At 36.6% G+C, this 13,752-nt stretch overlaps 1 protein-coding gene across 22 annotated transcripts in view; it reads right to left on the bottom strand.

Moving 5' to 3' along the window:
- The window catches only part of MYO3A (myosin IIIA), a 188,188-nt gene that overhangs the window by 46,449 nt on the left and 127,987 nt on the right, over positions 1-13,752 (bottom strand). For 15 of the 22 annotated variants that reach the window (XR_014242597.1, XR_014242598.1, XR_014242599.1 and 12 more), the window contains exons 23-26: positions 12,738-12,867; positions 6,103-6,182; positions 5,572-5,649; positions 3,040-3,245 (exon numbers count right to left, since the gene is read on the bottom strand). Coding sequence is in view for 13 of the 22 variants with exons in the window: in XM_082385245.1 (XP_082241371.1) it covers positions 3,040-3,245; positions 5,572-5,649; positions 6,103-6,182; positions 12,738-12,867 (494 nt within the window). In the remaining 9 variants the exon portion in view is untranslated. Of the gene's footprint in view, positions 1-310; positions 3,342-3,797; positions 5,650-6,087; positions 8,040-8,846; positions 12,868-13,752 lie in introns of those variants that run through there. The other 7 variants (XR_014242601.1, XM_082385234.1, XR_014242602.1 and 4 more) reach the window with 7 other exon arrangements.

The raw sequence follows: 13,752 nt of genomic DNA, 5'->3' as shown, positions 1-13,752 counted from the left end.
GTATTTTAGACCACAGCATGGTAGGTAGTAAGTAATTTGGGGAGTTTGAGGCTGAGGCAAAAATAATAATGAAAATAATTATAGCTGATATGTATTGTCGACATTTGGCTCCATCTACAAACTTCATATGTATTACTTCATTTAATGTTTATAACCACCTATAAAGTAGATATTGATACTATTATCATCATCCTTATTTGCAGATGGGAAGATTGAAGATCGAACGTTACTGAACAAAGTCACACATTTAGTAAGTGGCAGAATTGGGATTCAAACCTGGGTTTTCTGATTTCAAAGCATGTGTACTTACCTCCTTCACTACACTACTTCCTTTGCTAAGTTCTGTTTGTTTTAGAGCTCTGACAGCCAAACCATTGTGTATAGGTGCCTGGTGGGAAAATAGAGCCAACTTCAGTGGCTTCTTAGTATAAGGGTTCATTTGAAATAACTACAGTAAAAACCCAGTGTCTTGTGCAAAGTAAGTTCATGTTATGTGTCTTCCTTTAGGATTACTTCTTTGTCACAAAACAGAAGAGTTTATCTACAACAGAATGGACAAAGGGTCTGATGAATTTTGCATCTTTCAAGGAGGGTTAGTCAAAGGCTAAGCCAGACACAGGAGGGTTATTTAGTCCTATTTACACCTCCACAGGGCCTTTGCAAATTGTCCTGCCTTCCTAAGGGTCTATGCCAATTCGGATGACAGTTTTCAACTTAGTGACAGAGAAAAGCCTTAGCCTTTTATTTCTGGAGCTTCCTAGATTCAGAACAGTTATTCACATGTTCTCCATAAACTTAGTTTTTTCCCCTCTTCATTTATCATGTAGTAATTTGCTATTCTATAATAGCATGGGACTTGGAAGCATATTTAAAAATTTATTCTCACCTCTGACCTTCCAAATAAGTTACTTTCAAGTACAACATCATCAAGAAAATAAGCTCAGCTCTTCTACGGGCCATACTGTAAAACCATAGATAGTTTTGAAACTACTAGTTTGGTCTAGCATTTAAGGCTCTCTCTTCATAACTTTACCTGATCGGTTTTCCCACCTGATCCCATCTTTATAATGTCTGTCACGTCAGTAACACATAGTGCGCAGCCAGTCTAATCCAAGTCCCTCTCGTTTTTGGAACACCAACCTGAACACCAAGAAAGCCCCTTCCTGTCTTCTCCATAAACTATGCCCACCATCAGATCCCCGTTTAGCACTCTTTCTTGATATTCTCTCTTATCAGCCTTCTTGGAGATCATCTTTCTCTTCCCTGAACTCTTACACTATGTACCATCCCTTTGGATCTTGGTATTTATTACCCTGCATTGTTCATTAACCTCCTATGTCTACAGCTCTGAGAATCCTAACTGGATTGTTAACTCTTGAGGATCAAGCAAGCTTTAAAACTCAGTGTCTTCCACAGTATAGCACAGTGCCTTGTATATAAAAAAAAAGTCACTGAAATTTAAGGGTACTTATATTAAGATTATATTAACGTTACCTACATTGATAGTTAAGCAAGTTAAAGATGAACTCTTCTAAAAAATGAAAAGCATAATAATAAGGTCAAATTTTAATTTGAAATTTGAAACTCAAGAATGTTTGGGTTACCTGCTTTCATGTACAGAATGGAGAATTTACCTACTGGCCAATAAGAAATTCCAGTATTTTTTATTTCTTAAGTTTTGAATATAAAATTGGGTCTGCTCTGTGAGAAGTAAAGTCAATGATTAAATGTTGGCTGTACTTCTGAACTCTAAACCTTGAAGTTTTTAAGTCTGTCTTAAACTACTATAGAAGAGTTGCCAATATGAAAGTCACTATATTTATGTAATTTTGCTCTCCATCATGAAAACGTGGTAGGGTTTTCTTTCTATCAAGGCAGTTCAAATGAATACCTTTCTTTTCTTTCTTAGGTCTCTAAAGAAAAAAAAATCAAAAATTACCATGAATTGTTGAAAATATGAAAACTTGCAAAAAGAATTAGAATTCTCATTTCATTTAGAAAGGGTCTTGGTTACCGCAAGTAAAAGAATGTTTGACACAGACAAGACAATGGTTTGTGGTTTATTTTGTGATTGCACAGTTCATTGTGCAATCACAAAACTTTGTTTTATTCTTAATATTACTTTGTACACTCTTTAAAAAAGGCAGAGAATGTTACCTATGGAGACTTCCTCAAATGCTAGGCTTTACCTGAAAATTGTAATAGACTTCACTTTTGAAAACTGAAACTTCAAGTTTAACGGCTAAGAGAAATCATCAAATTGATAAATATCAGAAACATGGGCATTTCAAACATTAAATATATAAGATATTGAACCTCTATAGCACCACTAGTGTGTTACTTGATCATATACATTTAATACATAACTTAATTCATTTTACATTAATCTCAAACATTGAGAAGGACTCCTAAAACCTAATTGCTTCTGTATGTCTTCTAAATCCCCTTTAGAGACTATCTCACTCGATCCTCATTACAACTCTATCAGGCAGTCATGAGGAAAATGAGGTTTCCTGGAGGCCAGGGTTTCTCAGCCTTGACACTGTTAATATCTTAGGCTGGATAATTCATTGTTGGGGGTGGGGAGGTTGTCCTGTGCATTTTAGGATGTTTAGCAGCATCTCTGGTCTCCACACACTAGATGCCACCAGCACCCTGCCCTCCCACCAGTTGTGACAACCGAAAATGTCTCCACACATTAACATGTTTTTTGAGGGTCAAAATCTCCCCTCACTGGCAATCACCGGTACCGGCCCATGGTCACACAGCAAGTGGCAGAGCTAAGATAAGAACCGGCTCCCCCAGCTCCTCAGAACAGAACCTCAGGCCCCTCTGTCATCCTGTCTCTGACCTGGATCTCTCAGCTGACAACAGAAATTTCCAGCCCCAGTTAAGAGTTAACCTTCTCTTTTGACACACAATCATTTTCATGAACAAAATGCCTCCTTTCTAGAACCCCTGAGTAATTCTCTTTCTGTTTCCTATCATTCTTCTCAAGAATTTTTACTGTACATGGAAACTAAAAACAAGTCCACATACCGCTTTATAAAGTTGGCAAAAAGTATCCGATGTGAGTATCCCAGCCTTCGAATTCTTGCTGTTTCCAGAATGCCTGTGTAGCGAAGCTGGAGCAGGACTTTCTCTTTGTCGTATTTTCTTGCCTGACGTTCATTGTTTGGTTTGATGCAGCGGACAAAGTGAGGTTGGCCGACCACCATTTTAGATAACAAATCCATCAGAGAATACTATAATATGCAACAAAAATAAAATTCCCAGCGTAGCATTCAGAAACTTATGAGCTCGCAGGTCTTTCTTTTAATTATAAGAATAAAATCTGAAAACTGAGAGTTACACAGTAATTCACAATGAGGGATATATGTGTTAATAAATATTTTCTTTATAGTATATTTTAAAAAATACATATTTACTCATAAAAATGTAGAGGCAATAACTAGGAACTTAGCTATTAAAAGGTTGCCTGTGAATTCTTAAGGCAACTTTAATTAATAGATGAAATTATTTTTGATATAGCTTGTTTGGAAGTAATTATATCCTCTCAGGGAAACTGGCCAAATTACAATATTTAGCACACAATCTGGTTTCCTCCTTATACTATTAATTTCCCTGTCTAGTTCTTTTTTTGTAGAAAGTACGAAAGTAAACACTTTAATTCCTCTCAGTATCATCTCCTAGTTTAAAATAAGGACTGACAAGTTAATGCATTTTACTCTGTAAGACACAGTTATAAAAATAAGCAAATCCACTTAAGTACTCTAATCTGCTCTAGTTTGATAATGTTCTTATTTTAGAAATATTTTAATCACATAGATATGAAAACCGTCTTCTGCAGCAATACCTTATTAAAACAGCAGCCAATTGCTGGACAACCAAGTATAACACAGTAGGATAATCATGGTTCAACTAAAATGGAATCCCAACAAACCAGTATGTCAAAGACCGGGATTACAATTGTTGGCAAGGTAATGAGTGTATGAACATACACAGCTGTTGATGGCTGAATCTCCTTTACTGATGGAAATATAAAAGCCTGGGTTACAAAGCCAGTGCACACCAAATCCTGGAATTGGGCAACTGACAAAGCACTGGGTTTGCATAGCTTCCTCTTGGGCACCGACACTCAGCTGTGAGCTTCTTCAGACAGCTGGGGTCTGCCACTTTGGGGCCCTTTTCATAACATTTATCTGTGAGTCATCATTGCAAACATCTGCCAGACACTAGAGATAGAAAGGTGATCGATGTGTCTGCTGGCAGGCCGAGCAAGAGCCCCTGCAATTTAGGCACTGGTGTTTCTTAGGGACCAAGGCAGAGTATTATATCACATTCATCCTCCTCTGCAGGATGAAACATAACTTAAAATATGGTACATACTACACGGAATTACCTTCTATCCCTTTTCACCACAGCCCGAGGTGTAAAACGACTTTATGAATGCGTGGCTTGAACATACACATACTGTTTGATGCCAACAACAGTGGTATGATAATGGTCTTGGATGACTCACTTAAAGACGAAAATAATCTGGCTGTAAATACTTTCAGTCCTTCAGCTGTGCTGCAGCCTGCTGTAAGGTGGATGTACCAGCAGCAAACGAGATATTAAGCATATAAATGCACTAGGTGCTACTCAAAGATGTTAAGCACACACTGTCTGCTACGAGCTTAGGACCTGAGAAATATTTAATAAAGCTACCCAGTTATTTTTAAAAGTATTTCATGACTCTGTTAGGGAACTGGATTTATTCACTGAACACGTAGTAAATTTAACCCCATTTCCTCCCCTTCTCCCACATTACATGATATTAATAAATTTCTAAATTTTAGGTGGTATTTTATTCATTTTCATTGGCTGGTTAGTATGATTTTATCAGAAGAGAAACAAGAACTTGAATCAATAATGAAGGCAGGGTTATCTAGAGTTTGTTCTCCAGGGCACAGAGAGAATCAAGTGCTTCTTTTCTTTCCTATCTCTCTCCTACCTTGCCCAAGGGAGAAAGGTCACCTTGGTCCTATGCTAAGGACACAGTGACTCACTTCCTTGGCATGTTACTGGTATTTCCCTGGTGTCCCTTCTCTTTGTCCCATGCCTACACCAGTTCTGTTTTTCTTTTGCGGCGTTCAGCTCGTCTAGGTACAGGGAGATGTGGAATGGAGACGGATGCTCGACCTTGTCTCATCCGTCCACCTTAAGATCATTCAGGGGTGGGAAGGAGGACTGATGGTTTTCATACCATTGAATTTCAAACCCTTTTAGGCTTTATTCTAGTGAAAACGTGTTTGGTTCTATGGACAAATTTTAACCAAGCTACAGACCGCCATTAAGATTGACCTAGTATACAATAATTTTATCGATAAAATACCAAAGTAAACCAATCCATAGGTTTTTGAGAATGCACTGTAATATATCGTGTATCTAACACACAGTAAATGAAATACAACACAAATTCTCTTTTGCTAATAGCACTCTGATATTTGTTACTTACTTTTAATCTGTAACTCCCATTTAGAATAAATAACATGCCTAAGCACAACACAACATAATTTAATATCTTACTCTGAAATACGATGCAACTGTTTGTGTTTTCATGTTGGTTGTCTCTCTGGTGTGACGGGTGGCTTCTCCAGTTTCCCCCTAAGACCAAGAAAGACAGCGATACTTCAGCACCTGTTGTACTTGATGCTCTACAGGGAGCACGTGGAATTTTCCTTAGTCTATGCCTTCACATACATAAAATAACAAAATGTTGAATTTTTATTTTAAGGTAATTGTTTTGCCAGTCTCATTGGGATTTTAATCAGTTTTGCATGGAATGTGAGTATCTCTGACCTTAGCTAATACATTTTTAGTTGGTCTTAGAGTAACATTTAAACTAGCTATAAATGAAGAGTTAGGAATATATCAGAAATGCATGATTATCTTAGTGACTAGCGGTAATATGAACATAACATAAATATCTGTTTAAGTAGAAAAGAAAGATCAAAGGGAGAAAACGAAGGGAAAGGCTGTTTACTCTTATCATACAAATACTTCCATTGTAAAGGTTAGATTCTTAGACTCACTGTCATGAAAAATACGTTTCCTTACCTTTGTCAGGTTGATTGATCTTTCTGAAGTCCTCATTTGATAGTTTATTATGTTTTTAGTTTTAGAATATGGCAGATTACCTACGGGAACGTAGATAAAATTAATACACCTTTTAGAATCCTTAATGGTAGAAGATTTCCTCCATTTACTTCAATATTAAAATAAGCATTGTTGGCCCTGCAATATTCATACTCACATGATTGGTTAACTAGTTATTGAGACACTTAGAAATAAAATAATATTACTTGAAAATGTATAACAAATTTTAAATTCAGCAAAACACTCCAGCTTAGAGAATAGAAAAAGGAGAGGTAAGTGTTGGATTTCCGTTTAATTGCTACAAGATATGGGGTGATTAGGATAAAGGGAGCAATTTGCTTCTTTTTGTGTGTGTGCTAAATAGCATCTGAGACTTTCTTTAATGCAAATGTAAGCTTTACAATGGGCCTTAAAAATCATATGGATCATTAATTCACATGAAGTGGTTATAAGCAAATCAAGTGTGGTTGAGGGCAAAGGACATTTTCAACCTAACATTCAGAAATATGTGCCTGGTGCTAGGGCTCTATAATGGTACACAACCCAAGGCTGTGAAAAATCACAGTGTAGTGAGAAAGATTACGTCCTTTGAAGCCAGGAAGACCTGGGTTTGCATACCAGCCGTAGTGTTTAAACTGTGGATCATCTACTTAGTCTCTGAGTCACAGTGTGTGTCCAGAAAATGCGGATAATTATGCCTACCTCACAGGATTTTGATGACAGGTGACAGTATGTCTAGCCCGTGGTGCCTGGAAATGTCAGTTCTCTTTCACTCGTTGCCCACCTCCCACCAAGCACAATACACCCACCAACCCACAAGCCAAGAGTTTATCATCCTAGTAGGAATGTTCAAAATATCTCCAGAATTCCATGTCACTTCAGAAAGATTGTTTCTCGTTCATTCTTGCAGGCAATGGGGCTACATATTTTGGCAAATCCTTCACATTTTTTTTGTGGCTGCAGAAGGCTGGCTCAGAGATGAGGGTGCAGGAAGAAGCCCTGCCTGGGGTGCGGCTGGCAGCGCCCTGCTCTGCTCTCGTCCCCTTTCCCTCATCACCCCAGGAAAAGTGCTGGGGAGGAGGTGTGACTTTTGTGCGGGGCTGAAACTGCATTCGGCACGGCTCCCTCTTGAAATGTGACTCTTGCTGAACAGAGCTGAGTGGAGAGAGACAGTAACTGATGATCGTCAGAGGGGGAGCTTCAGGAAGTATGCTTACTGTTCTTTTTCTTTCTTTCTTTCTTTCCTTCTTTTTTAGGATTACCAGGGAAAGTTTTAGAAAAATAATTTAATTGGGGGGAAAAGTGACCATAGACTTGGAGATTTCTTGGAAGCATGATGAACATACAAAGTGCAAGAAGCACATTAATTAGGATAGACCCTTTGCTTAATAGATATCATTACTTAATATTAACCAAATATAAAGTAAAATTTTAAGTCTATCTGAAAATCAAACAACTAGAGGAAATTTAAAGATTACTAATTTCCCTTTAACAAAATTTACACACTAACCATAAAATTATTTAACAACAAAATAAGTGAGAGCCTTTCAAAAACTCATTTATGCATATCAGCAAGAACTAAAATTAGCATAGATCTTAATTTCAGAAAAATATATCCTCTTTGTATCTATAGTTGACCTGACGAACGAACCTGTGATAAAACAAACTAGAGATTTGAGCTGCCAGGAATTCTGATGTATTTTCCCCTAATGCTGGCCGAACTATATTTCATATTTGCATGCAAAGGGCCATGGTTATTTTAGAATCTTGGAGACAGCATAATGTAGAACCGATGAACCTGAGCTTTCAAGCCTAATTCTAAGACCTCTCAGTGGGGTAATGTTGAGAAAGCAGCTCAACATTCTCGAGTCTCCATGTGTCATCTGTAAAAGCAGTTCCTCCTCAGAGTGTTGTTTTTTTGTTTTTTTTTTTTTAAACATCTTTATTGAAGTATAATTGCCTTACAATGGTGTGTTAGCTTCTGCTTTATAACAAAGTGAATCAGTTATACATATACAATAAGTTCCCATTTCTCTTCCCTCTTGCATCTCCCTCCCTCCCACCCTCCCCTCCCACCCCTCTAGGTGGTCACAAAGCACCGAGCTGACCTCCCTGTGCTATGCGGCTGCTTCCCACTAGCTATCTATTTTACATTTGGTAGTGTATATATGTCCATGACACTCTCTTACCCTGTCACATCTCACCCCACCCCCTCCCCATATCCTCAAGTCCATTCTCTGGTAGGTCTGTGTCTTTATTCCCGTCTTGCCACTAGGTTCTTCATGGCCTTTTTTTTTTTTTTTTTTTTCCTTAGATTCCGTATATATGTGTTAGCATACTGTATTTGTTTTTCTCTTTCTGACTTACTTCACTCTGTATGACAGACTCTAACTCCATCCACCTCATTACAAATACCTCCATTTCATTTCTTTTTATGGCTGAGTAATATTCCATTGTATATATGTGCCACATCTTCTTTATCCATTCATCTGTCGATGGACATTTAGGTTGCTTCCATGTCCTGGCTATTGTAAATAGAGCTGCAATGAACATTTTGGTACATGACTCTTTTTGACCTATGGTTTTCTCAGGGTATATGCCCAGTAGTGGGATTGCTGGGTCGTATGGTAGTTCTATTTGTAGTTTTTTAAGGAACCTCCATACTGTTCTCCATAGTGGCTGTATCAATTTACATTCCCACCAACAGTGCAAGAGTGTTGTTTTTAATTTATTTATTTTATTTATTTATTTTTGGCTGTGTTGGGTCTTCGTTGCTGCATGCAGGCTTTCTCTAGTTGCGATGAGCGGGGGCTACTCTTCGTTGCGGTGCGTGGGCTTCTTTCTCACCGCGTTGGCTTCTCTTGTTGCGGAGCACGGGCTCTAGGCTCGCAGGCTCAGTAGTTGTGACTTGCAGGCTCTAGAGCACAGGCTCAGTAGTTGTGGCACACAGGCTTAGTTGCTCCGCGGCATCTGGGATCCTCCCGGACCAGGGCTCGAACCCGTGTCCTCTGCACTGGCAGGCGGATTCTTAACCACTGCGCCACCAGGTAAGCCCGTTGTTTTTAGAAGTAAATGAAAGTACTTAGTATAGTGACTAGCACATTGCAATTTCTAAATAAAGTTATCTATTTTCATTGTTATTATTATTATATGTGTACACATCTAGCTGAATGCAAACCCCAAACACCTTTGATAGCTTTGAGGTTGAGTTACTGAAACACCTTTGACTATAGAGTTCTGCTCTTCTCCCTGGCCAACTAGACACTGTTCTGCTGAAAGTCAGGAGACATGGCATAGTATTGAGAACCTGGTTGCATATTTTATAAGGGTGGAAACATGAAGTTAGATGCGTAGATGCTGTTGGCAGATACAGAAAGAGATGACTATCTTTTTTTATGTGAATTCACTTTATTAAGAATATTTTTAATATATATCATCTTTTAGAGTTAATATGAGAAAAAGGAGAGCCGCATCAATCTGTTTGGTGTTAAATGCTCCAAAGTTGGAGCTTTAATACAATTATATTGTTTCTAAAATTCAAAGGCTTTCTTTTTTTAAAATTTTTATTGGAGTATAGTTGATTTACAGCAGACAATTGTTAAAGTCAAAACTGAAGACTTTTTTTCTGGACAAGAAAAAGTAACACAGACTGGATTACCCTCTCACCTAAAACAACTAAAAAGACATACGAAGTCTATGGAACAGTTGTTTTTCTTCTTTCCAATTTTTTAACTGTGGTAAAAGAGACATAACATAAAATTTAGCATCTTAACCTTTTTAAGTGTACAATTCAGTGGTATTAAATACATTCATAATGTTGTGCAACCATCACCACCATCAATCTCCATAACTCTTTTCATCTTGTAAAACTGAAATTCTATACCCATTAAATACTAACTCCCCATGCCCCCCATCCCAGCTCTTGACAACCAACATTCTACTTTCTGTCTGTCTCTATGATTTTGACTACTCTCAGTACCTCATATAAGTGGAATCATGTAGTATTTGTTTAGGTGCAACAATTTTTGCATCAAGCAACAATTTTTGCATCAATATAGGGCACTGATCCCTGAGAGAGAGGAAACAAATGATGTGAGCCCTATGATTACCCCAGCTTTCTGTCTAGAGGGTTTATGTTGCAATGCAGGAAGAGGAACCCAGGTGAAGCCTGGAGAGAACAGATGTAACCAACAGGAAACAAACAGCAGGATAGTGTCAAGCCCAACCATATCGTTAATCACATTAAATGTAAATTGTTTGATCAACCCAATTAAAAGGCAGAGATTAAGGTTGGATTTAAAAAAGCAAGGCCCAATTATATGCTGGCTACAAAAAACCCACTTTAAATATAAACTGAAAAATAAGTTGAAGTTAAAAGCATAAAAAAGATACACCATTTAACTACTAATCATAAGAAAGTTGGAGTCTTCCTATTAATATCAGGCAAAGTAGATTTCAGAACAAAGAATATTACCAGACATAAAAGAGTTATTTAGTAATAATAAAGGGGACTATTCATCAAGAAGATATAACAATTCTAGATGTTATGCATCCAATAACAGACCTTAAAGTACACAAAGCAAAAACTGATAGAAATGAAAGAAAAAATAGACAAATTGATTAATTATAGTCAGATATTTCAAAACCACTTTCTCAGTAACTGAGAGAACCAGGAGAGAGAAAACTCGTAAGTATACAGAAGATCTGACCAATATCATCAACCAAGTTGACCTAATTGCCACTTATGGAATACTCCACCCACCAACAGCAGAATACACATTATTTTCAAGTGCAAATGAAACATAAAACAAGATAGAGCATATTCTGGGCCATAAAACATGTCTCAATAAATTTAAATGAATTAAATCATACAAAGTATGCTTTCTGAGCAATACAAAATTAAATTAGTAGTTCATAACAAAAAGATATCTGGAAAATCCCAATATATTTAGAAATTAAATGTAATACTTATAAATAACCCCTATAAATGCCTATATTAGAAAAGAAGAAATTTTCTTAAATCAATGACTTAAGTTTTCATCTTAGAAAGCAAAATAAACCCTCAAAGAAACAGAAGAAAACAATAAAGACAAAAGAAAAAAAATTAACAAAATAAAAAGTAAAAATTCAATAGACAAAATCAATGAAACTATAAGCTGGTTCTTTGAGAATATCAATAAAATTGATAAATCCCTAGAAAATCTATCAAGAATAAAATGAGAGATGAGAATGAGAATAAAATGAGAGAGAGATATAGATAATGATCTATATCAGGAATAAGAGAGTTGATATAACCTCAAGATCTACAGACATTCAAAGGATAATAAGGGATTATTATCAAATTTATGTCAATAAATTTGACAGCATAGATTAAATAGAAAAATTTCCTAAAAGATACAACCTACTCTAAAGCTAATTCAAACATAAAATATCTTGAATAGCCTTATATTTATTAAAGAAATTGAACCTGGAGTTAAAAGCCTTCTCACAAAAAAACCCTTCAAATCCAGATGACTTCCCTGGCGAATTCTATTAAGTAATTTAGGAAGAAATAATATTCACTCTATTTTTCTTGAAAATTGAAGAGGAAGCATTATTTCTCAATTCATTCTATGAGGCCAGTATTACTCTGATCCCAAAATCAGAAAAAAAAAAATTATAAGAAAACTACAGTCCAATGTCCCTCATGAACATAGATGCAAAAATTCTTAACAAAATTCTTAGCAAATTGAATCTGGCAATACATAAAAAGTATGTCAAGATTGTCCCAGGAGTTTGGGATTGACATGTACAAACTGCTGTATTTAAAATAGATAACCAACAAGGACCTACTGTATAGCACAGGGAACTCTGCTCAATATACTATAACAACCTAAATGGGAAAAGAACTAGAAAAAAGAATAGATACATGTATATGTATACCTGAATCACTTTGCTGTACACCTGAAACTAACACAACATTGTTAATCAACTATACTCCAATATAAAAAAAACTATATTTCAATAAAAATTTTTAAAAAAGATTTTCCCAGGAATAAAAGTCGGTAAAACATTCAGAAATCAATCCATGTAACTCACCATATTTACAGATATAAAGAAAAAACAAAGCAAAAACAAATGATCATTTCAATAGATGCAGAAAATTCATCTATGTATGTCAAGAACTCATCATATTTTACTATCTAAATATATGCTCTTTATTGTGTGTCAGTTATACCTCAACTATAAAAAACGAAGTGCAGAGAACAATTTTGAACTCCAATAAAGAAAAAGACCAAACTACATTTTTTTTCTACTTAAAAGCAAATGCAAGGATTATATGGTTGGTTAGAAAAAGGCACACAACTTTTTAATCAATTAGGCAGAACTCACTAAACCTGTAGAATCTCAGAGAATCATCCAATGTTGCCCACTCCTGACACAGCAGGTAATTCTGAACTCTCTGAAGGTGACGGTACTCTTTTGGTGAGTAGCTAGGACACCACCATATTTTCTGGTGAGTGCTTCAAAACTTTTCTTTATGGAAACCTAGCTTCTTTATAAAAATAAAGCCAACTCACACACAACAAAAATGGAAGGAAATTGCCTCAGCTTACCTGTTTTTGTTAGAGGCTGGCTGACTAGCTGCTGAATTACACTGTTTTCTGATGACCTCAGAAGTAGCACAATATCAGTTGGAAGAGTGTCTCTATTTTTAGCTAAGAACCCACTTGCATTATAGATGACCTGTTGATAAAGTACGTCATCATCATTGTCACAATCAACGTCATCACCCTCATTCTCATCAGCAGCAGCAGCAGCATTATCATTATCAACGGATATTTACTGAGAGCTTACTTAGCGCTAAGTGACAGGTACACAGAGATTTACAAAGGTAGTCCCTTACAACTTGGTTGGCAAAGTGAACCTCTCCAGGTTTACATTATATCTTTTCAGAGAAAAATTTGTGTCACACTGATTTTATTTGGGTTGAAATAATCAAAGAGGTTTGATTCCTCCCGTTTATTATATCACGTTGGAAATTTTGTGGGTCTCCCTTCTCTATTTGGAGGGTTGGGGCCACCAAGATATTCTCATTTCTATGATAATTGATTCACCTGCAGTGAAAAGGCTTTTACAGATTTAGTCTCAGTAGTAGTGTGGTCTAAATACACTGTGGGTGTTTGTGTTTCTGGCACTTCTAAATAATTTTAAGATTTTTAAAGATCAATGTAACCCAAAGATTTTTGTAGGATGGTCCAATGTGGTGGTTGTTATGGACTGAATGGTGTCCCTCCAAAATTAATATGTTGAAAATCTAATCCCCAATGTGACTGTATTTTGGAAACAAGGTCGTTAAGGAGGTAATGAGGTTAAATGAAGTTTACTGTAAGAGTGAGGCTCTAATCCCACAGGACTAGTGTTCTTATAAGAAGAGGAAGATACACCAGAGATCTCTTTCTCTCCCTTATACGTACACAGAGAAAAGGCCATATGAAGGCACTGGGAGAAGGCAGCTATCTGCAAGCCAGGAAATAGGCCTCAAAAGATACCAGATCTGCTGGCACCTTGATCTTGGCCTTCTAGCCTCCAGAACTGTGAGGAAATAAATTTCCATTGTTTAAGACACCC

This window comes from Balaenoptera borealis, assembly GCF_965194805.1.
Source record: "Balaenoptera borealis genome assembly, chromosome: 3".
Classification (NCBI taxonomy): domain Eukaryota; kingdom Metazoa; phylum Chordata; class Mammalia; order Artiodactyla; family Balaenopteridae; genus Balaenoptera; species Balaenoptera borealis.
The sequence above is the reverse complement of the archived record's forward strand: the minus strand, read 5'-3'. Positions and strand labels throughout refer to the sequence as shown.